The sequence below is a fragment of the Centroberyx affinis genome, unplaced genomic scaffold (genome assembly GCF_046629955.1).
Source record: "Centroberyx affinis isolate AG114_WGS23_722 - 3 ecotype Tasmania unplaced genomic scaffold, CSIRO-AGI_Caff_v1 ptg004114l_1, whole genome shotgun sequence".
NCBI classification, from domain to species: Eukaryota; Metazoa; Chordata; class Actinopteri; order Beryciformes; family Berycidae; genus Centroberyx; species Centroberyx affinis.
Genome location: NW_027281890.1, coordinates 576483 through 593473, shown reverse-complemented (window position 1 = coordinate 593473; position 16991 = coordinate 576483). Strand labels below are relative to the sequence as shown.

At 44.3% G+C, this 16991-nt stretch overlaps 1 protein-coding gene across 1 annotated transcript; it reads right to left on the bottom strand.

The window, feature by feature from the left end:
- Positions 1-1237: 1237 nt before the first annotated feature.
- Positions 1238-16748, bottom strand: plcg1 (phospholipase C, gamma 1). The gene is made up of 28 exons (XM_071542471.1): positions 16665-16748; positions 16414-16497; positions 15949-15971; positions 15775-15844; positions 15420-15521; positions 14572-14690; positions 13832-13917; positions 13232-13352; positions 12790-12958; positions 12439-12561; positions 12096-12197; positions 11401-11588; positions 10225-10473; positions 9616-9735; positions 9112-9292; positions 8819-8896; positions 8580-8683; positions 8346-8439; positions 7868-7940; positions 6945-7108; positions 6528-6624; positions 6159-6383; positions 5888-6036; positions 5671-5785; positions 5106-5267; positions 4917-5005; positions 4525-4790; positions 1238-4396 (listed from the first exon to the last, which is right to left on the bottom strand). Exons 2-28 carry the CDS (start codon positions 16432-16434, stop codon positions 4354-4356), a joined length of 3333 nt encoding a protein of 1110 aa, XP_071398572.1. The 5' UTR covers positions 16435-16497; positions 16665-16748; the 3' UTR covers positions 1238-4353.
- Positions 16749-16991: the final 243 nt, after the last annotated feature.

Genomic DNA, 16991 nt, shown 5'->3' with positions numbered 1-16991 from the left:
TCAGCAGATGTGGAACCAGGGGTGGGGGGGGGTGGGGGTTGGGTTGGGGTATTGGAATCCTGACTGGACAGTTATCGACCAAGCCAACTCTCATATGAGGATCCGCGGTGTGTTCGGAGACTGTTGTTTTTTTTGTTTTGGGGGTACGAAAAACTGCACAGCTCTTTGCTACAGGGTGCTTGCCTAGGCCTTAAAAGTAAAATAAATGACCCTCTTTTCCATTGTGTCATCCTCACGCTCATGTTTTCCCACTTCTGCCATAATGCACTCATCCACTTTCATTTCACGCTCACGGCTTACCTTGAATGTGCTGGCGAGGCTGTTCATACTGTGTCGTGATAAACACAGCACTGATGTTCATTTGATCATTCTTGAGTTTGATTAGAAATCTCTTTCTTTTCATTTCTTCTTTGTACATAATTTGTGGTTGAAGAGGACGTGAAACTGTACTTGTTTGATATGGGGGGGGGGGAGTCTGGAATTCTGTCATCCAAAGAGGGCAAGCACCCTGTTCTGTCTAAATAGAAAGCGACACAAGATAATATTGGACTATGAAATAATGTTTGTGTTTTAGCATCAAGTGCTTCTTTACGTCACTGACGTGTACGTACATTTGTTTTTATGGAACTTTCTTATGTAATAAATTTGACTGTAAAATAACTGTGAACTTTTACCAGAGTTCCATACTTAGGCCTGATGTATAATTTTTACAGATGTTATTTGCAGAATAAACAAAATGTAACAAATGAGTGCGTTTTTGTTTGTGTTATACGCCCACTACCATTATTCTAAGCAGCAAGATGAGCGATTAGGACATTCTCCAGATGGTGAATTAATGGTTCATTTATGAGGATCGTGGTGCTAAGAATATTATGAATTCTGCTTGACCTTGAGTGTGTATTTACAACAGCTGTAACCAAAATAATGCTTTGGTCATGTGGTAAACAGAGAGGCCTGTTGTCCACAAAGCTGCAATTTAGTCAGCCTGACCTTGTCACATGAACCAGGCTACTGTTAACACATCTGAGATAAAAGCTCCAGTACTGTCCCTTCTTGTGCTGCAAGTATCTAAAGTTAGAGTGTAGCCATCAATTCTTTCAACATGCTGCAATAACAGTCAACTAACAGTTCTCTGGAAATATGACTGCATCCTCCAACATGCGCCACATCTAGAGTGAGTAACATTAAAAGCAATTTAATGTAATGAAAATAACACCAAGTAGTATTAAGTAGTAAGTATTTTATTTACTTTTCAGGCTTGAATATGTTTCATATGAAAGGCAAAATTAAAATGAATACTTTTCTTCTCCATAGCTTAGGCACGTTACAGAAAGGCGTTGTTTGTAAATGAGACCATCAGTAACAAAACTGAGATGAGATTTAAAAAAAAAAAAAAAAAAAAAAGGTGAAAACAAATGACACTGGAGCCCAACAGGGCATGTGAATGATGTGGCTATAAAGTGATGTGTACACAGACAGAGGCACATAGACATCAGCAGACAGGTCAGCAGCAAGAGCAATGCAGCATTGGAGGGAGAACTCTCCACAACACAGACCATTCATCAACCATGAGAGGAAAAACCGTCAGACAATGTGAGCTTTGGGATAAAACGGGTGCAAATACAACAAGGTGCCAAAACATTTTTCTGCGAGACAGAAGTGAGACCTGAAGTATTCGATCCTGCCCTTGCTTCTACCTTAACTACTTCATACCATATGGCTTTAGAGTGTCTCACTGGTAAAACATTCTGAGTGAGAATACTGAGTTTACATCATACGGTCAATAACTTATATTAGGTAATAGAAAACACTGTTTCTGATACAAACCTGGAAAGACAACACCATTAGTTAATACAAGCTTCGTCTGGGCTCACTGAAGGCCCAGGCTTCCACCCCCTGGCATCTTCGCCAGCCGTCAGCCACAGAAACACAGCTACAACAAAGCCTTAGGCACAAGCCAAGATTTAACCTTTTCCTCCCAAACACACTCTCATACCAGAAACACAGGAAACGAGAACTGCCCGCAAGTTTAAGGTCAACATCATTTAAATCTTGATTACCAAGTTAGACAAACGTGTATGAGTAAAAGCCGGACTGAGAATCTAAAGTTGGGAATGATGAATGCTTAAGTGTAGGAGTTGGCTGTCAGGGCCAATGTTTGACATTCAGTTTTAGCCCTCTCTCAGTTATTCACACAAAGCCTCCATTTTTGTATTTTATCACAAATTCAAGGGGCAATTTAACTGCTACATCGTGGCAGTGTGACTTAAAATCCTTGCAGGTTTCTGGAAAGCAACAAAACTCCCCAGAACAGCACGGCACAATGAGCACCTTTATGTCTGGTGCAGCAAAACATACAAGCAAGGCATACAATATGGCATGTTGTCTTTAAACCTTATACTGGCAATCCAAATCATCCCATTTGGTCACTGTTGGTCAACAATACTGTATTTTGTTTGGTTATCTGTCCCTCTCTTCACACTACGTCTAATTCAAACATGAGAGACCCCCCGACTAAAAAAGCAATAGAGATGTCAACAAATGAAAACGAAGACTTTGCAGAGAAGCTGGAAACAGCAAGAGGCCTTTGCCGAGGACCATGAAGCCACTTTTAACAGAGACATCTGTTAGAACCAAGACATTTTCCAAAGAGCCATTGAATAAAAACATAATAATCATGGCCATTATCATCATCACTTATCATGTAGCTTTGGCAGTTATGGGGATAGTTATGTTCAACAAATCAAACACTGGATAAGGGGGCCATAGTTGCTACTAAGACTTGAAACTTAAGTAAACATTTATACATTTCATCACAAAAATTGTGAATCTAGGACTGCACAATTAATCATGTATATGTATTATAATGTATTGACAGTGTTGAAACATTAAATTTCATTTAGAATGTCACCCATAATTGAAAATGGTGATATATGTGTACAATGAAATAATTTCCTAAAATCTGTAAGACTAATTGTGACTAAGAATCATGATCACATTATCTATTCAAATAATCAGGATTATCTTTTTAGTCATAACCATGCAGCCCTATGGAATTGAGGGAAATTTCATTATGCCTTGAGCAAACTACAATTCTGTGCTGCCATTACAGCGGCTGCATCATCTAACCCCCTGTAAACATGTGGGGAGATAATACAAGCCAAAAAAAAAAAAACTAAAGCAGACAATATAAAACATCATCATCATCATTCACACTCAGACCACAGCCTCCTTTAGGACTGACAGTTAACCCTGGTCCTGCTGCATCACACAGTGTGGGGTTCGACTCCTTACAGACATGATCATAGAGGAGTAAGACTATCAGTGGATGGGGGAGTGAGAGTTTTAAATGTGTCAGGTTGGCTGGTAAAGGCACCTGCAATGCAGGAAATGGAATGACGTGCAGTTTTCGGAATGTAAGTGGGAAATTAAAAAAAGCTTGGCTGAGTGTGTATGTGTCTTTGTGTATGCAGACGTAGCATATGATGCTGCCTGCTCTCTAGCTGCTTCCAACACAAACAGGCTATGACTTCTTCCTGATGCCTTCAAAAAAGAATTAAAAATCACTCCAGGATTAGGGTGTGTGTTAGACTGGAGGCGCATAAGTCCCTCCACAAAGCGCAGAGGAGAGACACATTAAAAATAGCCATAGAGAGCCCTCGTGTTTTACACATATACATTTAAAAAATGAAAGTCACATTATGAATGTTTAAAGGTTTAAATAATAATAATTAAAAACATGGAGACAGGAGCTCTTTGAGAGCAGGTCAGCTGCTGCTGTTCTCTGGCCAACAGCACAGCAGGAATAAATATATATATTCATATACGCCAAAGAGAGAGGAGCAAAGAAACTTAACACCTTAACCTGGAAACAGTTTCAAACTGATACCTTCTACAACTCTCTCTTTCCCTCCTCTTAGCCTCCAAACTAAGCAACTGTTGCGCTCACCTAGAAACACACAACAGAAAACAAGCCGCCCCACAGACTACTAGTCCAGGGCTGGAACTTCTCAGCCTCGTTTTTGTTCTCCTGTTGTTTATGTCCGTTTCTCCTTCCTGTCCACAGCCGACAGCTTCCCCTCGGCCCCCCTCCCATGTCCGAGTCGCTCCTTCTCTTCAGGCAAGTGGAGAGGAGGCTGGGGGGGGGGCGGCACAGGGAGAGAGGGAGAGGGGGATGGAGAATGGAGGGAGGGAGAGCTGCCTGAAATGTAGGCCAAAGCGGTGGTGGGCGTTTCCATGGAAACAGTGTTCACAGCAGTCAGTGACATCATCGGTACGGGGAGAGGCGACCGGGAAGAGGGGGGCCGGGTGAGGGGGGTGGGGGGGTGCCACAGAAACACGTCCTGATTGGTCCTACACGCGGTTCTCTCCGCCCACTCTGGTCCTCCGCATCATCCTGAGGTAGAGACAAAGAGAGAGAAAACTCAAGAATCTTCTATGGCCACAACGCTCACTCGCACAGGCACGCACAGATGAGGCAATCAATAAACCCCAAATCATACCCCAGCAGCCACACCACCACACCTTCTGTTCTGTGGGTCCATGTGGTCCAACAGCGCCTCCTGGGACACCCTGAAGTCATCTAGAGGGGACTGGTAGCGGGCTTCAAAGGAGCCCTCCCTGCCCCTGTAGGCCATGGCCTGGGCCGGGGACTGCGGCAGAGGGGACATGGAGGAGGCCGAGGACGTCGAGCCCAAATCCCCCAGACGCTCACGCCCTGTCTGGGCAACTGCTGTCACCGACGCGGCTCCGACTCCCAGAAATGGGCTCAGAACCTCTCCGTTTTCATCCTGATGGAGGGAGAAAGGAGAGGAGAGAGACATGCAGGGAAGATAAATCAGTGCACCGTGCTAACTCAGTAGAAAGTGTCAACTCCAGCTCTGTGAACTCAGTTTGTGTAGAGAGTGGTAGCTCACCCTGCCCCTGACGATGTCCATGTGGACCAACAGAGAAGCCAGCTCAAGATCTTCATTGTAGCTGTTCTTCAGAGGCACCGACCGATAACCTGGCACCATGCAACGACAGAGACACGCTCATTATAGCACAGACAGAAAAGATAGTCAGTGGCATTTTAGTCACTGAGAGCACGTTACTGCAGTGTGTACCTGTTTTGAGGCTGTTGATGGGGAAGGTGGCCTGGGCCAGGAAGTTTTGGTCACTGAACATGTCAATCTCATACACCCCAAAGCGCAGGAAGGCAAAGGCAGAGTTGCACACTGTGAAGTGAAATGGCTTTCGTGGCCACGTGGGGTTCAGACCGTTATCAGCTGGAGAGGAAAAAAAAGAAATTGAAGAGTGAAAAAGATTAGTAATGTACAGAATGCACCCACCACACAACTGTGCGAGTGCAATGCCAGAGTCTATAGGATGAAGCCATAGAGGAATTAACCCTCTGTTCTGTTGCAATGTTAGTTCTTTGGCTGAAACCAGGCCATAAAACTTTATGAAAGCTGTGGCAAAACTGCGTCCATACTACGTAATGTTTTCCCCATTACATTCCCACACATGGCTTAGTTGTTTGTACAACTTCCTGTTTTTCTAGGACCAGACAGGAAATTACACGAGGTTGATGTATCCAGTAAACTGTTTCTAACCACCCGTTCCTTGATTTTTGGTACAGTGTCCTTTACTGTCAGTAAAATCAAGGGGTAAAATTAGAGCAGTTCTCACCTTCCGAGTCAGTTTTTTGCTTGGCGCTGTCGTACTCTGCCCCACACACCTCAATCTCGATCAGTGGACACACAATGCCGCGTCCGTGTTTGGGCAGGTGTCGCGCCCCCAATACCTTAAGATCAAAAGAAGAAGAGCAAAGTTGGTACACCACACACTCACTTCGCACATACACACAGGCGTCACACATATACACACAGTCCAATCCTCTCTCTACCTCGATCTGTAGAGTGACTGGTTCAAGGCCTCGTAGTGTGTGTCTGTCAAAGGGATCGAAGGTGTCGTCCCTCATGATGGGCGGTTGGAGGACATAGCCGCTCCTTCCATTCAGCATGAACAGGGCCTGGTTCATCTGCATGGGCTTGTCTGCACACAGGAGTGAGGGAGAAAGGGAGGGATGAGGAATATAAAAAGTAAGCAGAGAGAGTGCAGGAGAAGGAGAGCAATGAAAAGAAAAATATTCAATATTCAAAAGGTACGATATCTACCTGCTGTCTGAAAGTTGAGTGCCACCAGCTGGGATCCGCAGAGCCACATGGGCAGAGGGTCGTAGTTAGAGGAGTCTAGTCTCTGGCCTCTGGGGTAGATCCTGGACAGCTGCAGCCGGTTGTACTGCAGGAACTTCTTCCCCTTGATCTTGTTGACGTACTTCTCTGCCTTGGTCTCAGGGAAGGATGACATGTCCCGGAAACAGGCACGCTCTGTGCCAATCTCTACAGGAGACGGGGAGAGAGAGGATAGATTCGACATGCGTGTATTGGTAAGACGTGCATAAAAGTGTCATAGCGGACAATATCAGTCACATCTCTACTGGAGTGTGTGTTCATGTATGACTACATGTGGTGCGTAATCCTTACTGTCCTCGTCGAAAGGCACAGGCCTACAGTAGATGACCAGGTCAGACAATTCCAGTGCAATCTTCTTCCTCCTCTCCATCATCTTCCCCTCCTCCAGCTGAGCACACAGACACACAACTTTAAATACAGCCCCACCAACAGTAACACACATCCCTTTCCAGTTTGTATTTTCACACAGTAGCCTACAACAATAGGGGAGTGTGGTTGTACTAGACAATAGACAGCTCCCAGGTGTGAACGTGTGCAACTGAGTGTGAAGCAAAGCGCTGCTGAAAAACAGCATGCATGTTCACTGCTCAGTCAATGTTCCCTGGATAAATAAAGGTTATGGGTATTTGTGACCTGAACCCTTTGAACCCACAATGTGGCGAGTACATGCTATGCGTGCCCTCATTCTCTGTCAGCCGTATACTATACCTTGGCCTCCGAGGTCATGGTGACCTCACGAATCTTGAGCACCCACTCCTTGAGTTCCTCCTGGCTGCTGGCAGCGATGTCCAGCACCTGGCCGGCCCGAGGAGAGGTGGCCGGCACCAGGGAGAAGACATGCGGCCTGCTGCCCTTCCCATCTGTACGCACGACTAAAGAGAAAACAAAGAGGGAGAGTTGGAAAGAAGGCAGACAAATAGGGATGTAGGGGTTTCCCTTCCTATTTAAACTCTTGAGTGGCCCACTATTTTCCTCCAGCCATCCATAGGAAAATGTTAATACCCAAAATGTCATGTAAAATCCTTTGTATTTGGTTGCATCTGATACAAAATGATTTGTTGTCGAGAAAAAAACATTATGCAAACATCTTCTCAGAGCTAGAAAGCACAAACAGGGAATATATATATGGAAGAGTGCAGAGTATATAGAGAGAAGGGTAGGATACAGTACATAGAAAGATATTATCGAACCATTCCCATTCTACCACTAGATGGAGCCAAAGACCCACTCAGAGGAACAGCGGCAGGCTCAGGTATTAACTGTAGTTAGCAGGGGCCACAACAGTGCATGACAGCATGTGCCAACAGTAATGGTCGTGTATTGACTGGATTGGAGGATGTCAATAAAATACTGGAGGCACAGCTGCGAGAGGAGCGAGAAGAATAATAAAACCAAAGGGAAGAATTAATTATAGAAGAAACAGAAGGAGAAAGAGTGATGATTGACAAAAATGATTGGAAAAGAAAATAGTGTCTGTCTGTTTTTGTTTTCTGCGTGAGTAAAAACAAAGATAGCAGAGATTGCGTGCACGCATATGACAGCCAGAAAACTAGGTTACCCTCTGGCAAGGTGACTATGAGCTCTGCAGCCCCGCAGCATAGAGCAGAACAGGAAGGGGCTGGGCCACTCACCAATCTGACAGGAAGACACGTCCACACTTCCTCTCAGCAGATCTCCCAGAGGGCTGTTCTCTGTCATCTCCTGCTTGACAGAGGCAAGGAGGATAAGGAAATAAGTGGCCATCCCATTTAGAAGCTATATTCCACACTGTATACGTACTCTGTGACAGTGAAAAATTAGCAATAGACAGGACTCGAGGCTGATGAGTGTGCTGAATTGTCACAGTCAATGGGAAGAGGAGTGAGACTACCGCGGTTCTACTTAGGCAAATGGTCAATTCTGTTTAGTATGCACAGGTGAAATCATAAGTGCACCATCAATTTGAGCTTTTATTTATTCAGTTAGAGAGACCCCAGGTTCACTCAGGGTTTATAGCTGACCCTGTGGTTCAAACTCTCCATGGAGGGGGCAAGCATAAGGTCGATTTTATATATGCTCAAATGATTAGACACATGTTGCCATATATACACGTCTATGCTTGATCCTCACTGTTCTGTCAGGCTCCACCGCTGACGGACTGATCTCTTCCACATAGTTGGCAGGAAACCACAGCTGCTTCTTCCCTCCACAGTCACCCTTCCACCTGAGAGCAAGAGAGGTAAAAAGAAGGGTTTGTTTGAAAATTATACTGTCATAAATAGTTGAACTCATTCTAAATACAATTACTGTGAACGTCATCAAAGCACAGCTACTTCTTCACCGAATGTTATGCCTGTCACTCACCATCCTCCTTCCTGTTTGTCCACATTGGAGATTATGGCATTCTTGGTGAAGGAGAGCTCATCATCCCTCTGAGCTTTATACTCATACATGGCTCTCACCGTGCACTGGAAAGACAAGACAGAGGATTATGACACACACACAATTACACACATTCACTGTTTCCACTGTGAATTACAGTCAAAAGTGTTCCTAAGGCTGAGTGTTCAAACACACACAAACCCCTCCTTCTGAACACTCACCTTGAATGTAGGCATTTGATTGGCTTCCACATAAAAGCCTGGGTTCCTGCCTTCGTACAGCGACCCATAGTCTGGCTCCTATTGGACAACAGATTGAGTGTTCATAGCATTTTACACTTTGGGAGCACAATGTAATGTACAGACTCTACTTTTTCTTCCAATAAACAAAGCCACGTCACACTTATTCAGATCAGAAATTATTTAATCCACATTCTCTACACAACAGTTTTATTCATACATCTATTCAATACAGATTCAATACAGGTGTTTCATACACTGTATGTGGTACTCACAGCAGTGCCGATCTTCTCCAGTGTGTCCTCATTGATGGGATAGCGCAGCTTCATCTTGCGGTACAGAGGGTGCTTCTCATAGTAGCTGATGAGATCTACTAGGCTGTCAAACTCTGAGGTGCCCAGCACCACGGTCTGACCCTCCTGCTGCACGCGACAGTGCTTGATCTTACCCTCTGCCCTGTGGAGGAACCATGGAAATAATCAAAATTACTTATTATTTCATTTGGAACAAGTAATACTATAGCTATATTTACTGTTCCATGGCCTATGTACTATGCATTTTCATCTTTGTGAATGTTAGAATGTTAGCTAGGATAGTGTTCTTTTTGCATAAGAAATGGTTCCCCTCTCTTTATTTATCAAGGATTTTGTCTCTTTAGGAACCATTTGCCCTTCTCTGCATGCTTCCTGGTTCATGGTTAAATTATACCAAAAAATTAGTATATAGAAGTAATGCAGTAGACGTATACAGTTATCATTTAGTCAGGAATTGGGACTGACCTGAAGGAGATGGCAAAGGAGTTGGGTTCTGCCCTCTTCCTGACAAGGAAGGCCCCGTCACGTGGAACCCGCATCAGCATGTTTTCAGCGTGGCTCCTTGACAGGTTGGCGTGGTACCACCTAGGACACACATTAACACATAGCAAGACAAGAGGGTCAGGCGGGTCAGGTTCAATAGGCAATGCCAAGAGAAAAGTAACTTAATAACTGCAGGAAACCCGCAAAAGACAGACAAAAAAATGCATTCTACTTCTCTCCTTAGTCCATACTTTTTCACTCTAGCCCTTAAGTCTCACATAATCATTCTATGGTCACATGAACATTGTCAGAGCACTATGATGCTGACCCTTGCACTCATTATTCTTGGTTGCTTGTAAATTTGGTGATCTAGGAATTGAAGCTTATTCCCTTATTCTGCTGTTGGACTCATTGTAAGTCCCTCAGGATAGGAACATCAGCTAAATGTCTAAAATGTAATGTATGTGAAAGATTTAATGGGGGGAAAAGCAGGAAAACTAGGACTTCAGTGTAAATAAATGGGATTTGTGTAAAAAAGAAAACACAATTCAAAATCCTCTCAAATCTGTGTGAATATGGCTCGAGACTCACTCCTTGCTCTCATGGGCATTGGTCTGAGGCACCGGCTCCGTCAGTTTCATCTCAAACTCGTTGCAGCGCAGCGCCACCTGCTGGTAGTGGTTGATGAGGGCAAAGAGCGTGTCGAACACCAGGTTGTCAGTCAGGTAGAACTTGGGGCTGCCCGCTTCTTGACGAGAGTGGATTCGACAGTGCTGCACCCGCCCCGAGCGCCTGGAGCAAGGGAGGGAAGGGATGATAGGAGAAGAGAAGGTGGGAGACCTAGTGAGAAATTATATGATTTAAAAATCCTTCACCCCACTTGTAGTTGCACTGAAGATGCCAACGCTCAGAGCATATTCACTGGCTATTTGAGGATGGAATTAATCTTGTTAGAAAAATGTCTCCCATTGTTTTAGGGTTAACATGTCTTCCAAATATGAACTCTGTGGTGTCCTACTGAGAGTCTTTACACCATCCCACTTATTAACCTTGAACACATCGCCCTCTGAGCCTATCCATACATTGTGAATCTAGATGGATAGATTGATTGATTAGCTTTGAGGTAACCCCACTCATGCAGATTCTATGCATTAGCAGATAGGCAAGTGATCACACGATCAGACCGTGAGAACAACTACATGCAATCAATGACAGAGAGATTGACATCGACTGATCTGCCAGTCTGTCACTTTGCAATGTGCATGAGTAAGAGCTAACCCTGCAGAACAAACAGAATGAATCAATTCTACTGAGACGTACACTATGCTATAGTATAGATACCCTACAGCCATGGCTGGGCGATAATTCAATATTTATGTTTATTGTCTTTCGCTAGAATCATATCGTGATGAAATAATATTGAGGTATTTTGATATACAGTTCTGTAACTAATGATAAAAAGCAAATACTAATTACAATCTCTCATGAAATGAGATCTGAAAACAAATCAGGGAATATTATTTGCTATTCATCACATTACCATGTAGCTCAATGCAATAAACATCAATTTGATTAGTTGACATGTGATTTTCCATGTTAGCAGATATCATTATATATCTATATCAAAATAATTTCCTATGATTACCAAGATTTTAATTTTGTCCGTATTGCCCATACCTGCCTACAGCCCATTACTGGTAAACAAACGCAGTTGAAACCTGTGTAGAAATTCTATAGTTTCTGAATGCAAATCAATATGGTCTATACCAGAAAGACAGTGTATAGTCTCCAACGAAGGTCTCACTCTCTCGGACCAGGAAGGAGCCATCAGGAGCTCCGGTCTCCAGGCAGTACTCAGACAGCAGCCTCTCAGCTATCTGCCGCCCATCCCGCCCTGCGCCCAGCTTCCCGTGGAACCACTTCTCCGTCACATGCTGGTCCATACCGTTCAACACCTAGGAGAGGAGAGAAGAGGAGAGGAAAGAGGAAGAGAGAGGGAGACGCTGTTCAACTCACAGCTATTTCACTAATGTTTCCTTCATTTTCATTTAGCCGCAGTGGCCCGTCACAGCTGGAAAATTGCCCCTATAGATGAATGTAAATGGAATGAAAATTCACCATCTGGCCATATTGTTCACCCCCTCTACCCGCAATATAACAATTGCAATTATAACACGGTCATCCATATATCATGACCATCGAAAAAGAACCCTTCTTAAATTGCGACACATACTGGAACTGATCCTGGAATGGGCCCAGGAGCAAACCTGGGTCTCAGAACCAAAATAACCCCCAGCTCCTACAGGAAACACTGTATTTCACATACTGTATGTGAATTAAGTGCAATGCCTGGTGGTCCACAGGTTCTGTTAGAGCACCAATTCCTTTGCATTCAGAGGCAACATTCAGGACTAGCCAGTCTGGTCTCTATATAGTATCTAAAACAGGCCAGGCTTCCTCACCTCTCTGTGCTCCTCCTCATCGTCGTTGCCCTGGTTACTGGAGGTCTCTTCTGAGTAGTAGATCTTACTGCTGGTCAGGACAAAGAAATGAGGATACCACTCCTGAGGGGAGAGAGAGAGAGGATGGAGGGAGAGAGACAGTTATTCCCACTGGTCTAAGTTATATGAAATATTTAAGGATCCATGTGTTGCTCTAAGAAGTGGCCCAACAAGGCAATGAGGCGCCCTCTTTCAAACTATCCCATTGGCTAAAAGACTGAAAAAAAAGCAGTTCATGAAGTTGATGCCTGGTTCTAAAAAGACGAGTGACCCAGTTATAAAAGTGCATGGTGAGCGTGCTTACATGGTTGATGGGGTCCTCCAGGAATAGGATGCCATTTTTGATGGAATTGCTGATATCATTCTCTGAGTAGGGAGTGGAGGTGGACACCTCCTCATAGGCACTGCCCTCTGCAAGTTTCTTATGCTGTAGGAGGAGGAGGAGAGGAAGAAAGATGAAAGGGTGGAGGGAAAGAGGGAGGGGAGAAGAGCAGACAGGAAGAAGGGGAAATACATCAGAAATCAGAATTTTCAGTGTCAAACAGTTGTGCCTTCATAATAATTTCCTCTTTGTTTCATCTTTGCTGAGGAAAAAATATATTTGGCATGAAAAAAACAAAAAAATAATATCCCATGGTTCCTGGAGACCCCTGACCTTGATGAGGATCTTTTTCTTGAGCTGGTTGGGTGAGGGCAGGCCGTCGGCTGAGATGTCCACAGCCTTGGTCAGCAGCATGTCCCCGAACACCTTCTTGAAGAAGGTGGCCATGTTCCTCTGCTGCACAATGCTACAGTGGTCCTCGATGGACAGGATGATGGGATAGCTGTGTGAGGAAGACAGATTAGCTCTCACAGTTGCAACTTGACAGGAAAATTACCACGTTCTTTATCTGTGCTTGAGTGTAATTTTCTTCCCATGGTTTAACACTGGAATAACAGAGTGAGCGGTGTGATTTCTGCCCTTACACATTGTTTCCATTCATATTTTTTTCGTGAGCTCTCTCTCTCTTTATCTGTCGTTTTCATCTCTTTCCTACGCAAGGCTACACAAACAAAAATAAGTCTAATCCGAGCGGGTTTCGCTCATGGAGACTCACTCAGATGTGACGAAGGCATGCTCTTTGATGGTCGTCAGGACATCACAGAACTTGATCTTCGTCGTGAGGGTGTGCCCATGGTAGATGACTGGCATTCCATCTGGACCATCCCAGCAGTCCACTGGAGATAAACACATAAACATACACACACACACCATTTATCATTTCACACAGAAACTAGTAAATGTACAGTACTGTTATGTTCTGCACTTCAGTGTCATAGATTCACAGATGAGTTACAGACCTTTAAACTGGGAGAACCACAGGCTTATATCATTTTTATTTACTCTAGTATGAGGTAAGGCGACCCTTTGATCCACTCTAAACAAGTTCTATTAATAGAAACCCGTCTGACAAGGGTTTTGTGTAACGGCAATATACAGCACAGTTGTGCAAGAATGAGTGAGTGAGCGTGTGTGTGTGTGTGACTAAGGGTGCGGTGGTTGAATTAAAAGTGGAGCTGAACGGGAGGAGGATGGGGTGTGAGACACTTGGTTAGGAGGTTGAAAGTCAAGTGGTAGTGACTTATGATATGTGGGTAAAACGGTGTGTGTATATGTGTGTGTGTGTGTGCATATGTGTGTGTGTGTGTGTACTCACACTCAATGCAGCGGCAGCCCATTCTTAGACAGCGAGAGTACGCCTCCAGAGACGATTCACTGGAAAACTGGTCCCCCGTCAGGTAGCTAAAAATAAGCATGCAACGTCAAAGCACGCACACAAAAAACACAAAAACACACACACACCTGCATAGTCCTTCAGTCAAAGGATTCACACAAATTCATATACCAGGGGCTGCACCACATACACACTCCATGGTGGTAGCACAAACACATGGAAAATGTCGTATCAAAAGGGTTTTCTCTCTTTGTTGACTCGAGTAAACACTCCTTTCTCATTCAGCCGCTCAATTCAAACTTAATCAAAGCAACATGGAAGTTCTCATTCCGCCGCTCCAATGAGCATTGTTTCACAACCAGTACAGAAGGTTATCATTTGAACTGCCTTTCACACACTTTTCAATAGGAGGAAAAATACATTTTCCTGCAAAATACAAGCCTAGCTCTCATTGTGAAACGTGATTGTTAAATAATACACTTTAATCTGATGTATGAAGTCAGTTCAAACGCCCCTCTGGCTGGAGGGTGTAGTATCAAGGGAAAGATGCCAGAATCCAGTGTTCCCAAGGCCTAATAACAACTGATTAAATTTTGACAAAAGCTTGACAAAATGAAATGTATGCAGAAAAGTCCCGGTCTCACACAAAAAGCCTCTCTCTCTTCCCTTCACCCTGCCCCACCCGCTTTCCTCCATCCATCCATCCCTCCCTCCATCCTTACGTGTTGTGCGAAGAGGAGATCCAGTAGTGGGACAGGGGGTTGTTCATATCTTCAGGACACACCTGGTCCAGGGAGGCGTCCCAGATGGTGTTCTCCTTGGAAAACAGGTAGGTCAGGAACTAGACAAGAGACAAGATGGGAAGAGAGCATTGGAGGGTGTACTGGGATTACTGCAGCTTTATTACTCGTCAATGCAGTAGTGGTCGCATTTCCTGTCCCATCAGGACACGAAAATGATTGAGCGAGCATCTGCCTTGCTGAAGTGTCCTTGAGCAAGACACTGAATCCCTAACAGCTCCAAGGGTTGCTGCTAGGGATGGGGGAAAGCAAAAATCCCTGTGGGGATTAACAACAATTATAACAATTTCTAATAATTGATATTGTTATAAACACTATTCTTTCCCTCTTTAGGGGCTATACACTGTATGACCAAGGCCTTTACACCTACTATCCAACACCACATACTCTCAAATAGCACCAATTCCTGCGGGCTTCCTGGCCCCAGCTTCCTGTTCTCTTTAGTCAATCATAGCTTTATGGTGTGACCACAAAAAGCATCCCATACTCTAAGAGCCTCAGACCTCTCACACGGAGCCACAGTCAATAACCTTTTCTATCTGTGTGGGAGGAGGTGCTTTAGGCTCGAGTCATGACGATCCATGTCAATTTCTGTAAGCATCTCCCACCCACACCAACAACATAGGGGGGCATCGGAAAAATAACTTTGTTTTTTTTCTTTTTTACATTTTTCCATGAGTCAGCAACTCTAAAGACTCAGAAAAGAGCATGATGAGAATCAAAAGGCAGGGAGAAAAAGAAAGGGGGAGGGGCGACGAGAGTGTGTGTACCTCGTCTTGGTGGAAGTAAGGCTGCTCCACTTCTCTCAGGGGGTCTTTCAGGTAGCCGAACATAAACTCCTGCACCTTGTTGTTGTCTGTGACCCACAGTTCCTGCATCCACATACATACAAACACAAACGCATTGAATCTTGCAAACGAAACATGTTGACTAAATCAGCAATAAAGTAGACGTCCAAAGGCCCAGAGAGAGAGAGGGAGAGAGAGAAAGAAAGAGAGAGAGAGAGAAAGAGAAAGAGAGAGAGAGAGAGAGAGAGAGAGAGAGAGAGAGAGAGAGAGAGAGAGAGAGAGAGAGAGAGAGAGAGAGAGAGAGAGAGAGAGAGAGAGAGAGAGAGAGAGAGAGAACCTTTTGAGACTCCAGGAGGAAGCTCTTGAAGTCCTCTAGAGAGATCCTCTGTTCCGGTCTGTCAATGAACCTTACGGAGAAAGAAATGGTTCACTTGAGAAAACACGGATCCATTACACAACAAGAGGGATTCATTGTGTGCGTATGTTATGTGTGTGTTTAGTGTTGACCTACCTCTGTAGAAACGGGATCTCCATCTGAAAGAACAGCCAAAAAGGTGTTAGAACTTAAGATTTAAAGTGAATTACTCAAAGCAATGGTCTTTTGGTGTGTATAAAACGAGATCTAACTAAAACTAGATCCACACAACCTTCCTGGGGGGGCTGGGTGCTTAGTCATGGGGGCACTGAGGTCATCCATTTAATCTGACCCCAGCCAGCCAGCCTGCCTCTTCATCTATATGTGTATGTGTGTATGTGTGTGTGTGTGTGTGTGTCTGTCCTAATGGCCTCCACCAGAGGGGTTTGGTGGGTTTTTAACTGGTCTATATTGATCTTGCATCCATTTGAGAACAGACAGATGGGGGAGGAGAGGTGCCTTGGCAGGGCATCAGATGGGGTGCTGGTGGGATGAAAGTGCTAGGACGTATTGGAAAAAAAAAAATATCCATAGCTGCAGGAAACCATTTCATAATCTTACATTTTTCTGAGCATCAAACATCAGACTGCGATAGAGTTGGGCAAATTGGCTGAAGGACACGTCACCGTTCCTCAACTCTGAGTCCTATAAAAGATAGACAGAGGTAGAGAAAAAGATAAGGGGGGAGAGAAAGAGGCTGTAATGAGATCATGTTAAATCAGACATCATTAGGCCGTAACAACATCTCATTGAAAGGGAAGTCGGATGGGAGCTGGAGTGGGAGGGGGCTGTGATAAGTGGAAGCAGGTTACCGGAAGTTTCTCTCGGAGGACCTCATGTTGGGGACCCTGTAGTTGACCTGGCTCAGCATGCTCTTCAGATCCTTACAGGATATCCTAAACACATACACACGTTTATAGAAAAAAATCAAACACAAAACATGGAATATGCACATAGAAAAACACAGACGCAAGCACAAAAAAACGTACACAAACTTTTACACGCAGACAACTCTTTAAGGGTCTGACAGAAACAACTCACACAGAGCAATGAGAAAACACAGTTGACACAGATTTCCTTCAGTGTGTGGTTAGTCGTGACGTGTCGTTGTCGTGACTTTATTACTGCACAGTGTACAA

What these genes read in the sequence shown, in the direction of transcription:
- plcg1 (XM_071542471.1), bottom strand. Translation starts at nt 16,434, where the DNA reads ATGTTTGATGCTCAGAAAAAT. An exon ending in GACAAACAGGAAGGAGGATG is followed by an intron (nt 8,440 to 8,579) that starts GTGAGTGACAGG and finishes TCTTGCTCTCAG; the next exon opens with GTGGAAGGGTGACTGTGGAG. An exon ending in CCATGACCTCGGAGGCCAAG is followed by an intron (nt 6,625 to 6,944) that starts GTATAGTATACG and finishes CTGTGTGCTCAG; the next exon opens with CTGGAGGAGGGGAAGATGAT.